General features: G+C 42.0%; 1 protein-coding gene across 1 annotated transcript in view; it reads right to left on the bottom strand.

Annotated features, from left to right (window-relative positions):
* The window catches only part of EPC2 (enhancer of polycomb homolog 2), a 117,924-nt gene extending 94,555 nt beyond the window's left edge, over positions 1 to 23,369 (bottom strand). The window contains 1 exon segment of the mRNA XM_038565163.1: positions 23,154 to 23,369. Coding sequence (XP_038421091.1) covers positions 23,154 to 23,306 — 153 coding nt within the window. The 5' untranslated portion in view covers positions 23,307 to 23,369.
* Between the last annotated feature and the right edge of the window lie 2,022 nt (positions 23,370 to 25,391).

The raw sequence follows: 25,391 nt of genomic DNA, 5'->3' as shown, positions 1-25,391 counted from the left end.
AAATTAAGCAGTTTTAACGAACTCCTAGGTAATGCCATATCCACAGACCAAACTCTGAATAGCAAGGTTCTCAACTATGCAACTCAGAAAAGGTATCTTTATGGTATAACCACTCTGGAAAACAGTTTAACAGCTCTTTAGAAAAGTTAGAGGGTTTTAATATACTCACCATACAACCAAGCCATTTTATCCCCAGGTATTTACTCAAAACAAATGAAAGCAGATGTACACAAATGTTCATAGCCAAAGACCAATCAACAAGTGAGTGGATTATTTGGTATACCCGTAAAATTTACTGTGATAAAAATTCTCAGCATGAATTATTGATACATGGTATAATAAGTATGAATCTCAAATAATTACACTGAGTGAAAGAAACCAGACCAAAAGGAGTATATGCTTTATGGCTCCATTTATATAAAAAGTCTAGAAAATGCAAATCACTAATCTACAGTGACAGCATATCAAGTGTTTGCAGAAGGACAGGAAGCTTATAAAGGAGCATGAGGAAATAACTTTTAGAGGTGATGGAAATGTTCATTAATCTTGACTGTAGTAACAATGTTCTTACAGGTGTATATAAAGGTCAACAAATTGTACACGTTAAGTATATTCAGTTTATTCATCAATAAACCTCAATAAGTCCATTTTATTTTTATTTTCTTTTTAAAAAAATTTTTTTATTACTTATTCATGATAGTCATAGAGAGAGGAGAGAGAGGCAGAGACACAGGCAGAGGGAGAAGCGGGCTCCATGCCAGGAGCCCAACGTGGGACTCGATCCCGGGACTCTGGGATCGCACCCTGGGCCAAAGGCAGGCGCCAAACCGCTGAGCCACCCAGGGATCCCCAATAAATCCATTTTAGAAAGAGATCTTCCAAATCCAAACTTCCAGCTAAACAAAATAATGTCACTATAAATATATATAACTTCTAATTTTTGAAACTTCATATAATACTACAGTAACAAGAAATATATATTCAGGGCAGCCCGGGTGGCTCAGCGGTTTAGCACCACCTTCAGCCCAGGGCGTGATCCTGGAGACCGGGTATCGAGTCCCACATCAGGCTCTCTGCATGGAGCCTGCTTCTCCCTCTGCCTGTGTCTCGGCCCCCCCCCCCCAAATAAATAAAATCTTTAAAAAAAAAAAGAAGAAAGGAAAAGAAAAAGAAAAAGAAAAAGAAAAAGAAAGAAAGAAAGAAAAGAGATTGATTCAGTCTTTGTCCCCATTCCTGACACAGAGCTCCTAAAACTCTTGGAATTTCCTAAGTGGTAAGTGTGTCTTGATATTCCTAAACAAATCCCTTTCAAACACATCTGAGTTTATGTTATGAGGTCACTTTCGGAAAGCACCTACAGATGGGGGCTTTGCCAGGAGAATCAATCATGTGACTTAGAGGGTTGGAACTTTCAGTCCTACCGCCTAATCTCTGGGAAGAGGAGAAGGGCTACAGATTGCAGATCAATCACCAGTGGCTAATGATCTAATCAATCACACCTATATAACGAAGCCCCCTTAAAAAGCCCTGAAAGGAATAGGTTTAGACAGGTTACAAGCCGATGTATACACAGAGCTGCCAGGAGAGTGGCATGCTTCAAGAGGGTATGGACACTCCATGCCCATTTCCCCATATACTGCCCTATGCATGTCCTTCTGCTGGACTCTTCCTGAGTTTTATTGTTTTATAATAAATCAGTAATCCACCAAGTAAAATGTGTCTGTGTTCTGTGAGCCAGTTTAGCAAATTAATTGAGCCCAAGGAGGGGGTAATTGGATACTCCAATCTATAATCAATTGGTCAGATGCACAGGTGACAACCTGGACTTGTAACTGGCTTCTGAAGGTGGGGGAGGGGAGCAGTCTTATAGAATTGAGCCCCTAACCTATGGGGATCAGACGTTATCTCCAGTGTCAGAATTGAGCTAAATTGTAGGGTATTCCCTGGTGTCAGAGAATTGCTTGGTATAGGGGAAAAACCCAAACGCTGGAATGAAGGTCAGAATTAGATATATGCAACTGTATGCATATTACCAAAAATAAGAGCCTCCCTCTTGGGATGGGGTGGGCAGTGGAAAATGACTCAGAGGGCCCTGTAGGATCTTTCTTAACTCCAAGTAACCACTGGAAACATGTACTATAGGTAAGAAAGCCAGTGGTAATCCAGTAATAGAATACAATTTAAGAAATCTTAGTCTGTTCAATAAAACCTGAAATTTTGCTAAAAACACGGTATTTGTAAAATACAAAACTACAATTAGACACCCTTTGAGGGGCCAGACTCACTCCCACCGATGTTCACTCTCTCCCCAGAAGTGAGTTACCATCCTCAAATTGTTAAATCATCTCAACCTTACACCAAACCAAAGATCATCAACTAAATCAGTCTAGATACCTTATCTGAATTAGGCCAATCATATTCCATCTCCTGGAAAGTTAGAAATGAGAGTGAATCACTATTCTCAGCCAGAGTTGGTTGCTTAAATAGATATAAATTTAGTTAGAAGTTACAGAGTGGCCACCTTGGGTCAATGAGAGGCCAAAACCTGTATGTAATTCCTTTTACAGAGAAGAACGCAGTAAGACTAAAAACATTTTTTAAAAGAGTAATACTTCATTACTAAATGGAGTTTATTCCACAAATGCTGGGATGTTTCAGTATTATAATTCATTGATAATAAACAGATCTGAAGGAGAAATTTCCATAAATTCCAAAAAGGCAGATCCCTGGGTGGCTCAGCAGTTTAGCGCCTGCCTTCAGCCCAGGGCATGATCCTGGAGTCCCAGGAGCGAGTCCCATGTTGGGCTCCCTGCATGGAGCCTGCTTCTCCCTCTGCCTGTGTCTCTGCCTCTTTCTCTCTCTCTCTCTTTTACATGAATAAATAAATAAAATCTTTTAAAAAATAAAAATTAAAAAAAAATCCAAAAAGGCATTTGAAAATATTAGAGATTCATTTGTGATAGAAACACTGGAGATTTGACATACACTTTTGTGAATTATATATATATGTTCATAATACCTATTAGATCTACTTCAGTTTTCTTTAATTTTTGTTTTTTTGAGAAAGAGAAAGCTGTGTGTGAGCACAGCGGGGGGCTAAGGGAGAGAGAATCTGAACAAGGCTCCACACACAGGGCAGAGCCAGCTCGATCTCATGACCCTGAAATCATGATGTGAGCTGAAATCAAAAGTCAGATGCACAACCAAATGAGCCACCCAGGTGCCCTCCCTATTTTATTTTCTAACATGCCCTCCCTATTTTATTTTCTAACATCTATAAATCAATCCAGGGAAATTTACATCTTATTTACTGGAGAAACATTAGAGGCAGTCACTATGAAGTAAGAAACAAAACAAAGATGCCCAGTATCTTCACTACTATTAAACATGGAATGAAAGTAATTTCCAACAAAAATTTTAAATAAGGGAAGGCAATTAGAAGGATACTATTTGGAAACGGGAGAAGTAAACTACCTCTGTGAGCAAGTGATATGTTACCTTTATCTCAATAACCCAAGAGAATCAATGCAGAAACAAGTATAATCAGGTAACTTAAAGTCACAAGATATAAAATTAAAATATAAAAATAGTTTAAATACAAACAATAACAAGTTATAAGGTATAATGGAAAAAAGTGACACAATAGTAACAAAGTATGTAAGATTTCTAGAAATAAGCTGAACCAAAAATAAAAAGCAAATGGAAAAAAAAATGCTCCTGAAAAATAAACATAAGTAGACTTCAACGAGCGAAGAGACAAACCATGTTCAAGAGACAAACCATGTTCTTGGACAAGAAGTCAACATCAGAAAGATGTCAATTCTCTATAAGCTAATTATAAGTGTATGATAAATGTCAATAAAAACACCAACATCTTCTCCCTGGAGTTAGACAAAAATCTAAAGTTCATGTGGAAAAATATGTAAGGAAAACTGAAAAAGGAGAGCAATAAGAATGGGAGATGTAACTAGCCTCACCATATAGTTTTTTTTTTTTTTAAACATTTATTTATTTATTTATGATAGACAGAGAGAGAGAGAGAAAGAGAGAGGCAGAGACACAGGAGGAGGGAGAAGCAGGCTCCATGCCGGGAGCCCGATGCGGGACTCGATCCCGGGACTCCAGGATTGTGCCCTGGGCCAAAGGCAGGCGCCAAACCGCTGAGCCACCCAGGGATCCCCTAGTTTTTAAAATAGTAAGAATATAAAGATAAAACAATGAAATGATTAAAACAGTAAATCTTCAAAAAAAAGTTAAAAATAAGTCAATCTTTTACACAATGAAACAAAATAGGAAATCAAAAAATAAATCCAAATGCTAAGAAATTTTATTTTATTTTAAAGGTATTATTTATTCATGTGAGACACAGAGAGAGGAAGAGACATAGGCAGAGGGAGAAGCAGGCTGTCTGTGAGGAGGGAGCCTGATGCGGGACTCGATCCCGGACCCCAGGATCACCACCTGAGCGGATCAACCACTGAACCACCCAGGTGCCCCACCCCCCCCATAAAAACCAATATCCAGCAGGAAGGAACTGATTAAATTACCATAAATATATACAATGAAACAAAATCTATAGTATCAACAAATTAAAATCAATGCCGAACCCATAGGCATTTTTTAAACAACTGTATTTATGCTTTAAATTCCCTTGTTTTGGAGGATCACTATTCCTCCCTTCCAAACTCTCTTTACATCAATGATTAAAATGCAAACTGCTATTCTCTTATACCATCCACTTCTCAGGCTACAGTGACTACAGCTAATTTAATAATTGCCAAGATGACTCAGACTGGCCAGTCTTTCTACAGGTTTTTCATTCTGAAAGGAACCAGTTAAAAAGCAAATGTCTGTCTCTTTCTAACACACACATACCCCTACACGTGTATATGTACCTATAAATATACAAGTACAGAGGGGCAAAAGCAGTGGAAGGAAGTTACATCCACCAAAAGGTCAACCATGGATATCTCAATGCTAGGATGGCAAGGGATCTGTATTTTCTTCTTTATGCTTTTTTGGTATATTCTGAATTTTTTACAAATAAGCATATATATAAAACTGTCATAATGAAGAGGTATTTTCATTTTTTTGTATATTTTTTAATTGGAGTACGATTTGCCAACATATAGTATAACACCCAGTGCTCATCCCGTCTAGTGTCCCCCTCAGTGTCTGTCACCCAGTCACCCCAACCCCCCCTTCCACTACCCCTCGTTCATTTGCCAGAGTTATGAGTCTCTCATGTTCCGTCAGCCTCTCTGATATTTCCCACTCATTTTCTGAAGAGGTATTTTCAAAAACATAAAATAAAGTGGATGTTTTTGGGGTTTTGTTTTCCAATTCACAGAGACATTAGCTACGCTCAAGATACGCTCAAACGGCTGAGCACATTTCCAGTGATCATTCTGTACTGCTTTACTAGTCTACACAATGAGTACCTTCCTATGCTGTATTAATGTCCTAAGAGCAAAAAACAAGTCAGGCAAATCTGAATTATGCCACTGTTTCTAAACACAAATCCACTGCAATACAGGCACTCAATATCTAAATGTTACTTTAGTGCTTAAAACAAAGAATTTTCCCTATACTCAGTACATTTATATTCCTCAGCGACATGCTATGTAAAAATTCTGCATTTCATAACATGAACAGTCTAAAGCTTTTTCAATGTCTTAGAATTCTCAAAAACTTAGAATGTTATGATTCATATGCAATTAGGATTAACAATGGAAAAAAGTAATCTGTATTATCTACTAAAATGTAATTCTTAACCTCCTCTAGGTCTTTTACTTCATTAATAATCTGATGATGGAGTAATCAAGACACATACATATAAAACTGGTTAAAAAAATCAGTAATTCACAAACCCCATTAGGTCTATCTAGGTACCAGAGACTTCAATTATGAAATCTCTGATATAAAATTAAGACTCAATTGAAATCCCTTAATCCACAAGGCATCCGAATTGTCATTACTCTGTCACAAATCTGCTGAAAATACATAACTAGAAATCACATTTCTAGTGCATTGGCCTTATAGCTAGCCTAGTCTCTGCAGTCTGCCATCACCACCACCAACCATTGTCACCCATGAACTGCCCCCCACAATCTATCCATCAACAATCTTTCACAAATACAAACCCAACAATGTACCCTCCAAAACCGCAGCTCCCTATTATCAAGACTAAATCCTATAATTCTCTAAATGAAGGAAATCATATACATATAGTTTAATATCACTTACTACTTATCATTGCATAACTAATAAATAATATATAACATGTTGCTGAATTATAACAGTATTTTTCAAGCTGAGGGTTGAATCTAGTTTACCATAAAATCACTAAGTAGCTCATTTAACAAAATAGAAATGAAAAGGGGAAAAACATGTATGTATAGCCAATCCTCATTACAAATTCTGTATTTGCAAATTCACGTACTCACAAAAATTTGTGACCCCCCCCCCCCCAAAATCACTATATGCAGTACTCTCAGTCATTCAAAGAATGTACAGAGCTGCATTTGAGCCGTCCCAATCATCTGTTCCCAGTTGAGGTCAAATAAGGTGACGCTTCTTGTTTCAGCTCTCACACTGTAAACAAGTGTGCTTCTAATGCTCTATTTAGTGCCACTTTTTTGCATTTTTGCGGTTTTTTTTGTTGATGTCATTGTAGTGAAGTGCTGTGTAGTGTTCCTAAGCACAAGAGGCTGTGATGCGCCTTTACAGAGAAAATATGTATGACAAACTTCATTCAGGCACAAGTTTGAGTGCCACTGGTTGTGAGTTCAATGCCAAGAAACAGCAGTATATGTTAAATAAAGTATCTTTAAAACAAACATCCATAAAACAAGATTTTACATCGATTTGGTCGATGAAAATGCTGTGACCAGAGCTTCACAGGAATCCAGCCTTATATCTTCTTTAGGAGCGATGGTTCAGTACTCATTAAATCATTGTCACGGCAACGTGACAAAACATAACTACAGAGAACATTTGTGTGTGTGTATGTCAAGGCGCACTTTATTTTGGTTATACATACACACAATCGAAAAAGTTCAAAAGCCAATATATTAATTGCAGCAGAAATACCTCGGACAGGAGAGGTAAAATAGCAAGGCAGACAGGCAAGGGACACTGACACACATACTAACCCTTTTTTCCAATCACAATCAGAATCACCTCCCATAAATTGTGATTCTGTTAGTAAATCTAGGGTAAAGGCTACACACATACTTTATAAAAGCATCCCAGATTATTCTATGTGGTCAAAATGAGAACTGCTATTCTCCCTTGTAAAATTAGTAGTTTTCAAAGGGTGGTCTGGTCACTGGACAGGCAGCATGAGAACCATGTTAAAAATATAAATTCTCAGGCCTCTTTCCAGACCCACTAAAAACCACCATATCAGAATGGAGCCCACTGACCAGCATTTTAACAAGCCCTCCAGGTGATTCTGATGGATGACAAAGTTGGAGAATCACCTAAATCTTTTTTATTTCTTTTGGAGGTATTCTAAAAGCCCTGCTCTAAGATGGCTGAGCTGATATTTCAGATAGTAATGATTAAAACACCTCTAACGTATAGAAAAGTACTTCATGGAAAATGTCATCTGTGCTTTAAAGCAAAATAAGTAAAACCTGCACATTACTTGTATAATAATAAAGCAGCACAATTTCTTTAGGTCATCCTCCTTATCGCAACGTTTCTTTCCCCAGAGCTCATTAAATATGAACTGTTTTGTTTTGCTTTTAAGAGAAGGGGGAAGAGGGTAGGGAGACGGAATCTTAAGCAGGCTCCAAGCCCAGTGTGGAGCTTGTGAGGGCGCTCCACCTACAACCCTGAGACCATGACCTGAGCTGAAACCAAGAGTCAAAATCTTAATTACCTGAGCCACCCAGGTAACCCCAAGAACTGCTCTTAACTCAAGCTTGCCTATTCTAAATGATAACTCTAAACTAGACCACAATTCTTTCAACCCCCTAACAACTCTCCAGGGCATCACAAACTTTCCAACATTTTTTTTTAAGATTTATTTATTCATGAGACACACACACACAGAGAGAGAGAGAGAGAGAGAGAGAGAGGCAGAGACACAGGCAGAGGGAGAAGCAGGCTCCATGCAGGGAGCCCGACGTGGGACTTGATCCCAGGTCCCCAGGATCAAGCCCTGGGCGGAAGACAGCGCTAAACCGCTCAGCCACCCAGGGCTGCCCAAACTTTCCAACATGTTGAAAAGCAATGACATGCACCACCACCACCACCACCACCACCACCCCCCCAAAAAAAAACTCCTAGCTTCCTGACTTATTAAATAACTTCAAAACTAATTTGTAAAAAATAACTCAGTAGTATCTTATTACTGATTTAGTTATTACATGAACTCAAATATACTCTTGTCCAAATCATGTCCCTTTCCACAATATCATTTTTATCTTCAACATAACACATTAAACCTTATACAGAGTCATCGATGTACAACTCTTTTCTTTGGGACTATAAACTGCTTGAAGACAGTACCATATCTTATCCCTTTCTGTACATAGCAGGTGTTGCTCATTCCATCAGCAATATTTAGTGAGCAACTACCATATGTCATTCACCGTACCAGATGATGAATACAAAAATGGTCATGGAGATATTTACTCAATGAATAAACACAAACCTCAGTGAAAGTTAGAGTGCAATCTGAATGAAAGATCCACCAACATGATCACCCAAAATAAGACCATCTTCTTCAAAAGGATAGCCTACTGTTGCTCTTCTGACACAAACTGCTATGTAAGGCCATAAATAACTGGTAGAGAAAATACACTAAGTCACTTAATCAACAGCTAATCTGACTTTAAAATATTTATCCTACATATAATAAACAAAAGTCCTACCCACAATGCAAGGCTTACAGACAGCCAAAATGCCATATAGGAATATCTAAACTCTAAACAATTCCATTAGAAAGCTACAATTTGCCAATTCTCAATTCCTCAGAGATTTTAAAAGAAATTTAAATCAAAATTACTTGACTTTATGACTCTAGATTAAGAAACTAACTCTAAGATCACATATTACTTATAAAATGAATACAAAAAATATCTGCCTACTTTATGAAGTAAAAAGCATTTGTTTAGAAGTTTTCTAGGACACACATACACGATGCCAACAATAGCTGCCTCTAGAGTGTCTGGGGATGTGGGGAAGACAAGACACTTTTCACATATCACTTTGTTCTAAGAAGTTATCTTTAAATCACATAGGCCTACTATTTTTCAACTTAAAAACCTAGAAAATACCTTAAACATGAAGATAACATATTGTTTATCTCCTTTATAGTAATGGAAATAAAATCTCTAGCCTGACTATATATTTGGGACAAAGAGAACACAGGTATAGGATTGCCATTTGGGCCAAAGAAATTCTTGAGGCATTCTGAACCTCAACTCACAGACTCTCAACATATCCAAAGAAAGAATTGAGGAGTCCATAAATCTGGATGAGAAATAATCATTTCTCTAAATCCACTAACTTCTACCAAATTTGACATTTTCCTTCAATTACTAATGTCGACAAAAGGCAAAACAGTAGTAATACACAAGACTAGCAACAGAAATCACAGGTCATTTCAATGTCATATTACAGTAGCTGCATTTGTCAAAATTTTATTTGTATCAGTCACTACTTCAAAATTAAGATAATTAGACTCAACTCCAGATCTTGTCATAATGCGTTAGTTAAGCATGTAAATTACAAATTGTTTTACTATTTTGGTAACTTTCAGTATAACTGGCTTATGTGATTTCATTGTATGCATTTAAAACATCATTCTGATTCAGGCCCTCTGCCCATTTTTTTTTTATTGATTCTTTTCAGTACTGAGTTGTAAAAGTTCTTTACATATTTTGGATTCTAACCCCTTATGAGATACATCACTTGCAAATATCTTCTCCCACTCAGTAGGTTGTCTTGTCATTTTGTTAATAGTATCCTGAGCTGTACCAAAACTTATTTTGGTGTAGTCTCGATAGTTTTTTTTTTTTTTTTAAGATTTTATGTATTTATTCATAGAGATGCAGAGAGAGAGAGAGGCAGAGACACACGCAGAGAGAGAAGCAGGCTCCATGCAGAGAGCCTGACGTGGGACTCGATCCAGGGTCTCCAGGATCACGCCCTGGGCTGCAGGCGGCCCTAAACCGCTGTGCCAGCGGGGCTGCCCTCAATAGTTTATTTTTGCTTTTCTTTCTCTTGCCTCAGGAGACGTATCTAGAAAAATGTTTCCATCGTCCCTGTCAGAGAAATTACTGCTTGTATTTTCTTCTGGGAGTTTCATGGTTTTTAAGTCTCACATTCAGGCCTTTAATCCACTCTGAGCTTATTCTTGTTTGGTGTAAAGAAGTGGTCCAGTTTTCCCACTATATTCTCGCCTCCTTTGTCACAGATTAGCTGACCTTACAAGTACAGGTTTATTTTTAGGGTCTCTATTCTACTCCATTAATAACCTACGTGTCTATTCTTGTACCAGTACCATATTGTTTCGATTACTACAGCTCTGTAGCATATCTTGAAGCCTGGGATTGTGATGCCTCCACCTTTGTTGTTCTTTCTCAAAACTGCTTTAGCTATTTCAAGGTTTTTGGGGCTCCATACAATGTATTATTTGTTCTAGTTCTGTGAAAAATACTATTGGTATTCTGATAGGAACTGCATTAAATCTGTACATGGCTTTGGGTAGTGTGAACTTTTTTTTAAGTAGGCTCCACACCCAACGTGGAGCCCAATACAGGGCTTGAACTCATGACCCTGAGATCTGGACCTGAGCTGAGATCAAGAGTCAGATGCTTAACCAACTGAGCCACTCAGACATTCCAGGAATATGAACATTTTAACAATATTGGTTCTTCCAACCCATGAGCAGGAAATATCTTTCCATTTGTTTGTGTCGTCTTCAATTTCCTTCACCAATGTTTTATAGTTTTCAGAGTACAGATCTTTCACTTCCTTGGTTAAGTCTATTCCTAGGTATTTTATTCTTTTTGGTGCAACAGACATCTTTCCAAAGACGACCTACAAATGGCCAAAAGACACGTGAAAAGATGTTCAACATCGTTATTCATCAGGGAAATGCCAGTCAAAACCAAAATGAGGTATTACCTCAACACCCGTCAGAATGGCTAAAATCAAAAATATAAAAAATAACAAGTGTTGGTGACAATATGGAGAAAAAAGGAACCCTTGTGCACTATTAGTGGGAATGTAAATTGGGGCAGTCACTGTGGAAAACAGTATGAAGATTCCTCAAAAAATTAAAAGTACAATTACCGTATGATTCAGTAATTTCCCCACTGGGTATAGGAAACAAATCTATTAATTTAAAAAGATACATGCACCTCTTATGTTTACCACAGCTTTATTTACAAGCCAACAGCCAAGCTATAGAAGCAATGCAAGTATCCATAAATAGATGAATGAATAAGGAAAATGTGGTGTGTACACACACACACAGGAATATTACTCAGCCATAAAGGAGAATAAGAACTTGCCATTTTTGCAGCATTATGGAAAGACTTAGAGAGTATAATGCTAAGTGAAATAAATCAAAGACAAATACTATGATTTCACTCATATGTGGAATTTCAGAAACAAATGAACAAAATAAAAAGAGAGACAAACCAAAAAAAACAGACTCTTAAAATACAGAAAACAGGGATCCCTGGGTGGCGCAGCAGGTTTAGCGCCTGCCTTTGGCCCAGGGCGCGATCCTGGAGACCCGGGATCGAATCCCACGTCGGGCTCCCGGTGCATGGAGCCTGCTTCTCCCTCTGCCTGTGTCTCTGCCTCTCTCTCTCTCTGTGTGATTATCATTAAAAAAAAAAAAAAAAAAGAGTTGCAACAAAAAAAAAATACAGAAAACAAACTGGTAGTTGCAGAGGGGAAAGTAGAAAAGTTAATAAAGGAGAGTAAGAGTATACTTATCTTGAAAAGCACAGAGGAATATATACAATTGCTAAACTGCTATATTATACACCTGAAGCTAACAAAGTATGTTAATTATACTTCAGGAAAAAAAAATCATTTTGAGAAGTTTTATCAAACTGCAAGGAAGTCCAAGTCACAAAAAGTTAAGAAGCCTTGGAAATGGTTCTTAAATCAGATGCAACAGCCCCCATTTGGAAATTGAAGGAGAAACCTTTAGAGGTTATCCCAATTGGAATGCTATCAGAATAAGCAGGCAGGGTATTAATAAACTTACTACTATGCCTGTGACAGTCCCATAATCCAACAAATTGTAATACCAAAAATGTGCCAGTCAAGAAACATCTCAAGGATCAAATGGCAAGATACCCTCTTCAGTACCATGTTTTCCAAAGTTTCCAAACTTAAACGTTCATCCCAGAGTGCACTGGTATATTAGAACTTCTCTCTTCATTTAAGTCTCTAGTATACACACCCACTAAACAGATTTTCATCACTTGGACACCTGGGTGGCTCAGCTGTGGAGCATCTGCCTTTGGCTCAGGGCGTGATCCCAGTTCAGGGATCCAGTGTCATATCGGGCTTCTTGTGAGGAGGTTCACAAGCAGCCTGCTTCTCCCCCTGCCTATGTCTGTGCCTCTGTGTCTCTTATGAATAAATAAATGGAATCTTTAAAAAAAAAAAATTATCACTAAAACTGATTTTCCCCCATGACCAACTAAATAATCCAAGGAAAAAAATCACTTCTAAAATCAAATACAATATTTAACTATCAATTATTCAGGAGTCAAGTATTACTCTGAGGATTAGCTAAAGATTTAGTTTGCTGCTAATTTTCAAAGTCTTTAATTTCTTAAATCATTTTGATTGTTAAATGTTCTACCAAGAACAGAGATGGAAAGAGGAAAATACAGTATCTGCTAATGTTTGACAACCCTACAAATATACTTAATTGACTGAAGAAAAAATATGAAACTATACCACAAAATAATGTATGGAGATACTCTGTATTTTCTTTTCTATATTCCTTCACATTTATTATCCTGAATAACTGAAAATTGTTATTAATAAAAAATTGCAATCGCCTGTATAAGGCACTGACTTACGTCTACCAAAAACATTAACCTAAGATTACTTTTTGAAATACTCCTCATTAAACAGATGAAGCAAAGTGGCTTAATGAGATGAAGTAATTTATCTTGCCCAGAGGGAAAGTGACAGAGGCCACGACTATGGACCCTATTTGTGGTTTTGTTTTTTTTTTTTTAAAGATTTTATTTATTCATTCATAGACACACAGAAGAGAGGCAGAGACACAGGGAGAGGGAGAAGCAGGCTCCATGCAGGAAGCCGGACGTGGAACTCTATCCCAGGTCTCCAGGATCACACCCCAGGCTGCCGGCAGCGCCAAACCGCTGTGCCACCAGGGCTGCCCCTATGGACCTATTTGTGAACACAATTCTGAAGTACCAACTTCATCAAAACAGTACTACAAATAAGGGCTGCTTGTCCACTCCCCAATCAACAACCTCATATCCTTTGTCCAGACTCCTCCGAAAAAAGGGAAGTGAGAAAGCCGGAAGTAAAGATATGAGTTAGAGAGCTAGCAGAGAGCCTTTCACTCTGCATTCTTCTGACTGCACAGTGGTATCAGCTGGCAAGAAAAAAGAACCGAAAAGCATATATAAGAGAATGGTGCTGTGGAGAATGTAGAAGTGACGTCGACGTGTCCTCCTCCACTGTTAAATCCGTAAAGAACGATGCTGCAAGGTGACTACACAAACCCAAAGTTCTGTTTCATTCAAGTGTAGACAAGGTGAAATATAAACAAAGATCAATTTTAAGATAAGATCAAATAATCACGATGGACCTACTATTATCTACATTGGTCTCTTCCTGGCTTATTCCTATTACCCCTTCCTCCTCCATCTATCCCCTACACATCCATTACTGGTTTGTTTTGTTTTTTTCCATTACTGTTTTTCTACTTCAATTCTACTTGTAATAAAATGAAGCTGCAGAGCTGTACGTTTAAGAATACAACCAAATTCAATCCCAGTGTCCAGTATATTGGTCACTGCCTGTGTTCTAAACTTTCTATCACTTAAGTGCCTGGGTAGGTATCCAGCCTGTACCGAGTAAAATGAAGACAGCATACCTTCCTTAAGGCATCTGGTCTAATTGGGAAAATAGGTGTCTATTCTTTCACTGTCTCATGCATATATCCGTACCTATCTACACACACCACACACACACACACACACACACACTCTCCTCCTCTCAAGTGAGAAACATGAGGTACTAGAAAATTCAACTTAAATGGTATGGGCTAAAAGCATACCAAAATTCAGGACACAGCAGCAGTAAGAGTAGTAAAAACAGTGAAAGAAAACCTCACGAAAGCAAGGGAACTGATCATCTCCAAAACATACAGAGTGGACTTCTCTATTGATCTCTAGGAAAAATGAGTATCAAATAATAGATAAATGTAACTGAACCTCACAAAAAAAAAAGGACTCTCAACCAAATTAGCAGCATCTCAATAAATAACTTTTTAAAATTTTATTTTAAGATCTCATTTATTTATGAGAGAGACGGGGGGCGGGGGGCAGAGACACAGGCTGAGGGAGAAGCAGGCTCCATGCAGGGACCCGACGTAGAACTCGATCCCGGGAGTCCAGGATCATGCACTGAGCCAAAGACAGAGATGCTCAACCACTGAGCCACCCGAGCGCCCCAATAAATAACTCTTTAAAGAGTTAAAGCTCACCTACTAGGAGCTTCCTAATATTTAGTCTCTCACTTATTAGTTCTTTCCATCTAATTAATATTCTGGACAATATGCCTAGTAGGTAGAAATGTGGATTCACAGATGCTACTAATTTTTAGATCCAAAGTACTGTAAAGGTCACTCAATCCAATTCGATTTCACAAATGAGGAAACTAAGGGCCAGGAAGGTTAAGTGGTATCTTTGAGGTCACACAAAACACATCCCTTACTACTCTGAAAATTAGTATAAAGGGTTGTTATGTTTTCTTTAAAAAGATTTTGGAGACTTCTTCTATACTCCTTTAATTTCATTTTAAAAAGGCAATACACATTCTACCATTTTATTGTAAAATATGTAAAACATTGTTATCTAATTACAATACTTTCCAAATTTAAGGTTTGTAAAAACACCCTAAGTTCGTAAACTCACCTTGGGTCAAACCATGAATTAAAATAATTTAACTTCGGAGGAGGGTTGGGGTGGGGGTGAATGGGTGACGGGCACTGAGGAGGGCACTTGACAGGATGAGCACTGGGTGTAATTCTGTATGTTGGCAAATTGAACACCAATAAAAATTAAATTTATTTATTATTAAAAAATACTGTTAGGTGAAACGTTAAAAAATAAATAAAAAATAAAATAATTTAACTTCAAAACCTTTGGTCATTATGTTACATACATGCCAGGAGTAAATCTCTAAAGGGCCACTACCTGACTAAAGTCTCATTCTCAAGGGTAGCCCTTAACGGCACATGTGTACTAACAAGCCCCAACCCCCACCTCTACCTCCACACACGTAAGAATTACAGGTGCACAGATACCTGATGCAAGCCAAACCAATATGCCCTCTAACACCAGGATCTGGGATTTTTGAAATGAAAAAAATGTAACAATGATGAGAATAATAGCTAATATTTATTGACTGCTTACTGAATGCCACAAATTGTCTCAAGCACACCACAATTCATCCTCTCTAAAACCTTATGAAATCTTATAGATCAATTTAACCTGCTGGAGGACTCAAAACCATTCAGTCTGGCTCCAGAACATTTGCACTTAATCACTACCATATGCATACTACCTCTCAAAAGGTTAGGAATTATTTAAAAAAAAAAAAAAAGATTAGGAATTGTTAATTTAGTGATGTTAATGTTACTTGCTGCTAAAGGGCCCATAGCTGCCCTGGTTCCTCACTTTCCTAAGCCTTGACTGTTGAAGCATTCTTTAGGATCTTTGAGACCACACCCAGGAATCTTTAATGAAACTAGATTTGGTTTCTGTTACTTAAAACCAATCTAATGATCCTACCTGTTAAATATTTTTAGGCCTCATTTTTAGAGAACTGATACTGCTGAAATCTAAACTTAAACCATAGATTAAATGTGTTGGGACGCCTGGGTGGCTAAGTGGTTAATTGCCTGCCTTGGACTCAGGGTGTGATCCTGGAGTCCCAGGATGGAGTCCCGGGATGAAGTCCACGTCAGGCTCCCTGTATGCAGCCTGCTTCTCTCCTTCTGCCCATGTCTCTGCCTATGTCTCTGCCTCTCTCTCTCTCTCTCTTTCATGAATAAATAAACAGAATCTTAAAAAATAAATAACTTAATTAAATAAAATCTTTTTTAAAAAATGTGTTTACAAGAAGTATTCACCTCAAAGCCTCTTTCGTATCATTCCCTGAGGCAAAAACTTTTAATGACTCTTCCTTGTTACAGAATAATAAATGACAGAACAGTGGAAATGTAATAAACTTTAGGTATCACCTAGTTCTCAAGCCACTCACCGTATAGATGAAGCAATACAATGGTAAAGATCAGAGCCCTAGAGTCAATCACTCATAGGGTCTGAGTTCAAATACTGGCCTTACTATGTTCCAGTCCAGTTAAGAGATGCCATGGTCACCTTTTCTAAGTAAAAAGGATCAGTTTCTTATTCTAGAAAAGAGACAATAGCACCTACTACACATCCTGCCATTTTAATGAGTTCTAAACCATCTAGTGAGTTTAACTGAGTGCCTGGCACATACAGCACACTCACTAACACACATTCAATAAATGGCAGCTGTGATGGTAGGGATGAAATGACCTGAGGCTTGGAGAAGGTAGCCAACTCTCCCAGATCTTTTGGCCACTAAGAAAAGAAACAAAACTAGAAACAGACTTCACACTTGCAAGTCCGTGCTCTTTTTTTCTACACCATCCTACAAATCCCTGGACCTAACGTTCTAAACTATCTACAATCTGGTATAATTCTACCCTTTTCTCAACCTTACCTCCACCTTAACTTTTATTCACCAAATATCTGCTGAGCGCCAACTTTGTTGTAAACAATTTCTAGAGGTATCTGGGTGGCTCAGCGGTTTAGCGCCTGCCTTCAGCCCACCGTCGGGATCCTCCATGGAGTCCCAGGATCGAGTCCCACATCCGACTTCCTGCGTGGAGCCTGCTTCTCCCTCTGCCTTTGTCTCTGTCTCTGTCTCTCTCTCTCTGTGTCTCTCTTGAATAAATAAAATCTTCAAAAAATAATAAAAGCAAAAAATAAATAAATAATTTCTGGTGTTGAACATACAGCAGCACAGAACAAAGGAAGGGGGGAGAAAAGAGATAAAAGTCATCTGTGTTTCCAAAAAAGGGAGAAAGAGCTAAGAGAATAACATGCTCAGAAATGACATAGAGCTACCTTCCTGAAGTTTCAGGATGATGGATTGAAAAGGACAGATAAAATACATGTACATTGGAAGAACCTTCAGTCTACTTAATATCCATAGAAATTGTTTTTTTTTTTAAGAGATGTATTTATTTATCTGCGAGAAAGAGAGGATGTGAGTAATTGTGAAGTGGGAGGGGCAGAGGGAGAGGGAGAAAGAGAATCTTAAGCCAACCCTGCATGGAGTGCAGAGCCCCATGTGGGGCTTGATGTCAAGACCCTGATTTCACCATCTAAGCCTAAACCAAGAGAAGGACGCTTAACCCACTGTGCCACCCAGGCACCCCAACATCCATAGAAATTGCTTTAAACATTCCTGCACAAAAGTATTTGCTTCAACACTGTACAACCAAACCCAAAAGCCCAAATTGCTAAATCTCCCTCCAACCCCTCTAGACGTTCCAGTAAGTTCTCTCTCTCAACCATACTGACATTTAGCTTTTTCTAATGCTCTTTTTGTCAGGTCGACCTAACTTGGTAGCTTTTGCTAACTTTCCAAATATATTTTTGACCTCAATGACTCCTTTAAGTTCCCCAAAGTCAAGATCTGTATCATATTCTTTTAATTTTCATCCTAACAACACTCCAGTAGATAGCCTTACATATACTTTTAGACATAGTTACCCCTTTAAAATAGTTTCCTAAGGTCATACTTAAATTAACACCTGACACTCTTGATACCTGGCCACTATTTGCTTTTGTTGAAAGAATAAATGCTAAATGTTCTTACAACGTCAGCTTACAAAATTTTATTTTATATCCTCTCTAGAACCCTATTTTGAAACATGAAATGTATTAGTGCCAAAAATAACTGAGAAATGTGAGAAAGACTGAATATATTCCTACTCTATCCCTGGAAATGTCACTTCAAATATTAAAATAACACCAAAATTAGGCAACTAAAACATAAAAGGAGAAATGGCAATTCAAATCAGTCATGGTCTTTTTCTTTAAAAATAAGCAGATTTATATGCTTCATACGGATTTTGGTTCATTTTACATGTTACTATGAAGATATATTTACATAAATTTACACACATCCATGACAATAATACAACATAAAAACTAGTATTGCACCCATACCTATGCATAAAAAAGTTCTATGTTTAAAGGAGCCTCTCATTCAAGAGGAAAAAAGAAAAAAAAAGGCTTAGTATTTAGGTATATGTTGTACCAAACTAAGAAACCAAAAAGAATTTCCAGAAGACTGATTTACCAAATTCTGGTATTTTATACACACACACACACACACACACACACACACAGTTTCACAAAAATATAGACTTTGATATAGGAAAAAAAAAAATTAGAGGTTCATTCAACACTGAACCATCATTTATTTAGCAAGCATGTATATTATGTGCCAGGCACAGTTCCGGATACTCAAGAGTATATTAATGAACAAAATATGCAAAGATCTTTGCCCTTATAAAGATTACGTTCTATTAGGATAAAATCTAGATAATAGAATAGTTTCCCACAAATTTCTTATATCCTTCAGACAACAAAAACATTTAGATAAACACAATGGTGCCAGTATAGGGAAGCAAAGCTAACAAACTTCTAAGGAAAAAAAAAAAGAAAAACCTTTTGCCAAAGGCAAAAGTCACACACAGTTAAGTGACCAAAAAAACTATACTTAGTAATTTAATATTCCAATCAAATCAATGTCATCTTTCAAAGTTCCGAAAATTATAAAAAGTAAAACATTATTTACAAAACTATAATGAACTTGACAACAGTTCAGAAGATAATCTGTGGTTCTGTAAGAAGTCAGTATGGGGATCCCTGGGTGGCGCAGCGGTTTGGCGCCTGCCTTTGGCCCAGGGCGCAATCCTGGAGACCCGGGATCGAATCCCATGTCCGGCTCCTGGTGCATGGAGCCTGCTTCTCCCTCTGCCTATGTCTCTGCCTCTCTCTCTCTCTGTGTGACTATCATAAATAAATAAAAAAATTTTAAAAAAATATTAAAAAAAAAAAGAAGTCAGTATGAAGCCTAGTGGTTACAAGAATGGTTTCTGTGATATTAAAGGCAAGGGCATGAATGCTAGCCCTACCAGTTACTAACAGCGAGACCCTCAGTTTCTTCATCCATAAGCCAGAAATAATAATTTCTGTTACAAGGATTAAACGAAAGCCAGGAACAGGAAGCAATTCAAATATCCAAGTGTATGAATATATTATATATCAACTCACTAGAATACTATTCAGTAATAAGGAACGGACTGATACATGTAACAAGGATGAATCTTTAATGCATCATGCTGAGCAAAAGAAGCCTAACACTAAAGTATGTGAAACCCATTTAAATGAAATTCTAGAAAAGACAATACTGATCTACAGGGAGAGAAAGCGCATCTGTAATTGCTGAGAACTACTGAGGGAGAGGGACTGACTTGCAAAGGAGCACAAGGGAACTTAAATGTTTGTTTGAAATGTTGCTTCATCTTGACTGTGGTGGCATCTCCTCGGGTGTACACGTTTGCCAAAACTCATCAAACCCTATACTTTAAATGAACACATTTTATTGTATGTAAATCATAACCTCAAAAAAAGTGAACTTTAAAAAGAATTGAATAGTATGTGAAGTTCTTAACGCAGTAACTGAGACACAAGAAGTATTCGAGAAATGGTAAGGAACATCAAGAACATCAACTACCACTATGAAACACTAAGGGGGCCATGGCAGCACCACCGACCACCTCATCTTTCTCGTTGCTTGAATCGTAAACAAACATATGTTTACAGTATTTGACCTAAATCATGTGCCATGAAGAGCTCTACAGAGATCAAGTTTAGGAGGATGCCAACTGGCAGACTTAGGCAAAAGACAAAGAAAATAAGGAAAGGGAAGAAAAGAGAAGATGGCTGCATGTCCAAAAGAGCTAAGAGAAAGAGAGAGTGCTATCAATGCCAAAGAACACCTAAATGATCTAAGTATCACCAAAATGTAACTCAAAATTGAGTCAGTGACTCCATAAACAAAGTCTAATAATAATCCAACAGATACAGTCCTTGATTTTACTGGGGAGCAGGAAGGAGCGTAAGATCCACGAAGGTGATTCAAGTGAAGTCAAGGGACTCCGCCAACCACGCAGGGAGGGAGTCACACTGTGGACAGTTTAGAAATGCAAAGAAACAATTACAAACCCACAGGTTTTTGGTTTTTGCCTTTTTACAAGTCTACAATTAAAAGAAATGCTTACAAATGTAATTAGAACATGTTGAAAATGGAAGTTGAATTGAAATAGAACTCAAGTGAAACACAAACCATGTGGGAGATTTATACTTTACTGCTGCTTAGAACTGTCGATCAAGGAAGAACATTTACTTAAAGAATAATTCTGCTGAATAACGGAAATCCTGTAAATAAGACCAAAAGAACTGAATTGGCTTTCACTCCTGAAAGCCTAAGTCTTCTGACTCACATGTTAACTTAAAAGAGGAAAAGAGAAAACGAACACCCCACCTGGACATCCTGGGAAGCAAAAGACTTGGCTACAAATCAGCGTTTGTTCAGTTTTGTTTTGATTTTAAGTAAAATCGGATTTGTAACATCAAAGAGGCAGGAAGGCCAGGACCAAGAGAAATCCTGGGTGTCAACTCTAACTCCGTCAGAAGGTGATTTCTTTTTTCTTCTTCCCTAAAATTGGGCAGCTGAAGCAGGCTCCTGAAAATAACCCAACGTAATGTAACTTCCAATCTCTAGATGGGAAACCACAACTTTTACTGAAAAAGTCAATAGTGAAAGGGTTAACATTTATTTTTAATATATCACCAAAAAAAAAAAAAAAATAACTGAACTGCAAGTTTTCTTCCTAAACTCAGATAAACACCAAGATACACGTGGCAAACTAAGGAACTAAAGCAATAACTATATTGCTGATCACTGTTCACAGAGAGCGATTTATATTCCAGGGGCTAACTGTTCATTCTACAACAAGTTTCCTGACTTTAGTTCTTCCCGAACCAAACTAACTGGATCCAAGTAACTACGTACATTATCGGTACTCTAAGCCTCCTAAGTTACCTCTCTCCCCTTTTGTCAAAACCCATACATAAAATGCTCACAAAAATTTAACTTTGTGTCATGCACACTTGTGTCTTTTAAAGTTCAATTAGGGATCCCTGGGTGGCTTGGCGGTTTAGCACCTGCCTCCGGCCCAGGGCGTGATCCTGGAGCCCCGGGATCGAGCCTCACATCGGGCTCCCCGCATGGAGCCTGTTTCTCCCTCTGCCTGTTGTCTCTGCCTCTCTCTCTCTCTCTGTTATGAATAAATAAAAATAAAATCCTAAAAAAAAAAAAAATAAAGTTCAATTAATTCCCGTGCACACTATGACCTTATTTTAACCAACCTTCCCATGGAAAATCGACCTAAGTCAGACACAAACTTTGTTTTACGCGCAGAACGCTCTCACGTGACGTGGACCTCCATCTACAGCAAATACTGGGCTTTCCACCTCGCCACCCGAAAAGCCGAGCACTGAATGTTCACGTCCCACTATGTTGCCCATATTCTTTTTTTTTTTTTTTTGGGCTGAAAGTTCACGACTTTCAAGGAACCAGAGACCGAGGCGGACGACACGAGAGCAAACCCCAGCAAGAAGGTCGTGATAACCGGGCCATGGAAATGAGGTCAGCCCCCGAGCAGCCAATCAGAGGCGCGACAGCGTTTCCTGCAATATTAATAGCCAGAGGAGGAACACCAATCCGGGACACCCCCGAGCCGTCCCTCTGACAGGCACGGGCGCCGGGCAGCCAATCCACGCGCGCCCGGGGCCGACGGCGAGGCGGGACCGCAGGTTCATTGAAGAAATTGGTGAGGCCGCCGTTACTAGGAACTTCGCACGCAAACTTTGCCGCGGCTCCTTCCACCCTGTGGACACAGGGGAGGTCCGTGCGGAGGCGACACGAGTCCCGTGGAGGGCGACGGGGCGGAACCGCGGGCGCCCCACCGCGAGGCACCCACAGCCGCAACTTGCAGAAGCGGCCGGTCCCGGCCGGGGACCGTGCTCGGGGCGGGGGGGGGGGGCGCGGACGGGGACGGGGACGGGGGCGGGGGCGGGGGGGGGACGGGTCGCCGCGCGGCCCCCTCCCCCCTGGCCCGCCCCCCGCGCGCGGGTTACCTGGCCACACGACGCGGACGTTCGTTGGCGACGCGCTTTACGGTCCATAAGTCATTTCAAAGGGGCCCGAGGGCACGACTGACTTTGAAAGCGGGGAGGCGGGAGGGGGGGGGAGGGGAGGGAGAACGAAAAACAACCAAAAACAAAACAAAACAAGAAAAAAAAAAAAAAAGAGAGAGAGAGAGAGAAAAGAAAACAAAAAAAAAAAAAGGAGAGGGACTGTGTCCTAGCGCGGGGCTGCCGCGTGAGCCGCTGAGGTAACCCCGCGGCGGGGGGGGGGGGAGGGGCGGGCGCGCGCCGGGCGGCGGCGGCGGCGGCGGCGGCGGCGGGGCCCCCTCACGGCGGTGGCGGCGCGCCGAGCTGCCGGCGGCGCGGGGACGCAGCAACATGGCGGCCGCGGGCGCGCGGGCGCTGCGCCGGCCGGCGGGGGCTACGCTACTCCGCCGGCGTAGGGTCCCGGGCGCGGCGGCGGCGGCGGCGGCGGCGGCGGCGCCCTCCAGCGAGCGCAGAGCGCGCTGTGAATGGCGCGGCCCGACTGACAAAGGGGAGGGGGGAGGCGGGGGGGGTAAACACTCGCGTCCCTACCGATTCCTCCTCCTTCTCCATCCCGGTGGGCATCTGGGGCACGGCCCGGTTGATGGAGACGCAGTCGTTGAGGTCAGGCATGTCCTTGCCGCGGTAGATGGGCAGCGGCTTGGCGGCGTCCAGCGCCCGCGCGCGGAAGGAGAGTTTACTCATTGTCTCCCCGCCTCGCAGGAGCGGCCCGGGCGGCGGCGGCGGCGGCGGCGGGGCGGGCGCGGAGGGGGGGCAGGACTCCCGCCGCCTCCTCCGCCTCCTTCCTCAGTGCAGCGCGGCCGGCCCGCTCCGCCTCCTCCTCCTCGCTGCCCCCGGCCCCCGCATGGGCGCCCACCCCGCCCGAAAACAGCCCCCCGCCGCCCGCGGCCGCCTCCGCGCGCTAGATCCGCCGCTCGCCCGCCCGATCCGCTCCCTGCGCCATGGCCAACATGGCGGACATTACCACAGCGGCGGCGAGCGATCCCGGCAGCCCGCGCGAGAGCGCGCCCCCGCCGCGGGCACGCGCGCCCCCGCCCCCCCCCCCCCCCCCCCCGCCGGCCCACCCGCTCCTCCGCGCCGCGGCCGGCCGGGAGCGTGCGCCGCCTCGGGCCGCTCGGGGCCCCGCCGGGCCGCAGGTGCCAGGTGCGCCCCGGCCCGCGGCCTCTGCCCCCGCCGCCGCGCCGCCGCGCCGCGCCGCCCCGCTCGCCCGGGCCCGAGGACGGCGCGTGGATGCCCCGGCCCGCGAGCGCCGCGGCCACCCCGAGCCCGCGCCGACCGGGCGCCGGACGCCGGACGCCGGACACCTGGCGGCCTCGGGCCGCGCATCCCCGGGCCGCGGAGGGCCGCCCCGTGTGCCCGCCCAGCAGACGGCCGAGCAGCCCTGCGCCCTGCAGCCTGCAGCCTGCACCTTGCAGCCTGCGCCCTGCGCCCTGTCGCCTGTGTCCTGCAGCCTGTGCCCTGCACCCCGCACCTTGAGCCCTGCAGCCTGCAACCTGGGCCCTGCGCCCTGCACCTTGCAGCCTGTGCCCTGCAGCCTGCACCCTGCATTTGCACCCTGCAGCCTGCGCCCTGGCCCTGCACCTTGCACCCTGCAGCCTGCACCCTGCACTTTGCGCCCTGCACCTTGCGCCCTGCAGTCTGCACCCTGCATTTGCACCCTGCAGCCTGCGCCCTGGCCCTGCACCTTGCACCCTGCAGCCTGCACCCTGCACTTTGCGCCCTGCACCTTGCGCCCTGCAGCCTGCACCCTGCATTTGCACCCTGCAGCCTGCGCCCTGGCCCTGCACCTTGCACCCTGCAGCCTGCACCCTGCACTTTGCGCCCTGCAGCCTGCGCCCTGGCCCTGCACCTTGCGCCCTGCAGCCTGCACCCTGCATTTGCACCCTGCAGCCTGCGCCCCTGGCCCTGCACCTTGCACCCTGCAGCCTGCACCCTGCACTTTGCGCCCTGCAGCCTGCGCCCTGGCCCTGCACCTTGCGCCCTGCAGCCTGCACCCTGGCCCTACAGCCTGCGTCCTGAGCCTGCACCCTGGCCCTGCACCTTGCGCCCTGCAGCCTGCACCCTGTCCTGCCCCAGGGAGCCTAACCTGATGACCCGCCTCGCCTCCACCGGGAAGATGCTGCTGGCAGCAGCGGGGCCTAGCATTTGAGGCTGCAGATGCAACAAGTGCCCTTGAACCTGCCACCCAAACTCCTTAGAGTTATTTAGTGGATGGTAGATATATTTCTCTGACTTCAAAAACAGGCTTCTCAAGAATTCAACTTAGTTCTAAAAGTCAACCAAGACAGCGTATGTTTCCAAAGCAGCAGATGAGGGTGTGAAATAGTGGTCATGGTGGGAGAAGCAGTTTGAAATAAAGTCCCTGCCCTCATGGAGCTTTCCCATTAGTAAGATGACTGGATGGTTGGAAAGAGGAGTAACGATTAGAGACGGGAATAGTGAAGAACTGGGCAACAGCAAAGATAAATGATGGAGGGGAAAATTAAAAAGTGTAAATACTCAGGGCGCCTGGGTGGCTCTTCTGCTGGGGTCATGGTCTCAGGGTGGTCAGATTCAGTTCCATTCTGGGCTCCCCCAGGCTGGAGCCTGCTTGCAATTCTCTCTCCCTGCTCCCCCATCCTGCTCAGGCACACAACCTGTCTCTTAAAAAAAAAAAAAAAAAGTGTAAATACTTTACACAGGAGATGACAAGGGCAGTAGAACATGATTAGTTACCGAATGAGTCGTCCAGGCAACGCTTGCCATAAGAGATCAGAGAAAAGAGACATT

Source organism: Canis lupus, chromosome 19 (genome assembly GCF_011100685.1).
Source record: "Canis lupus familiaris isolate Mischka breed German Shepherd chromosome 19, alternate assembly UU_Cfam_GSD_1.0, whole genome shotgun sequence".
Lineage (NCBI taxonomy): Eukaryota > Metazoa > Chordata > Mammalia > Carnivora > Canidae > Canis > Canis lupus.
Note: the sequence above shows the minus strand (reverse complement) of the source record. Positions and strands in the feature narration are given on the sequence as shown.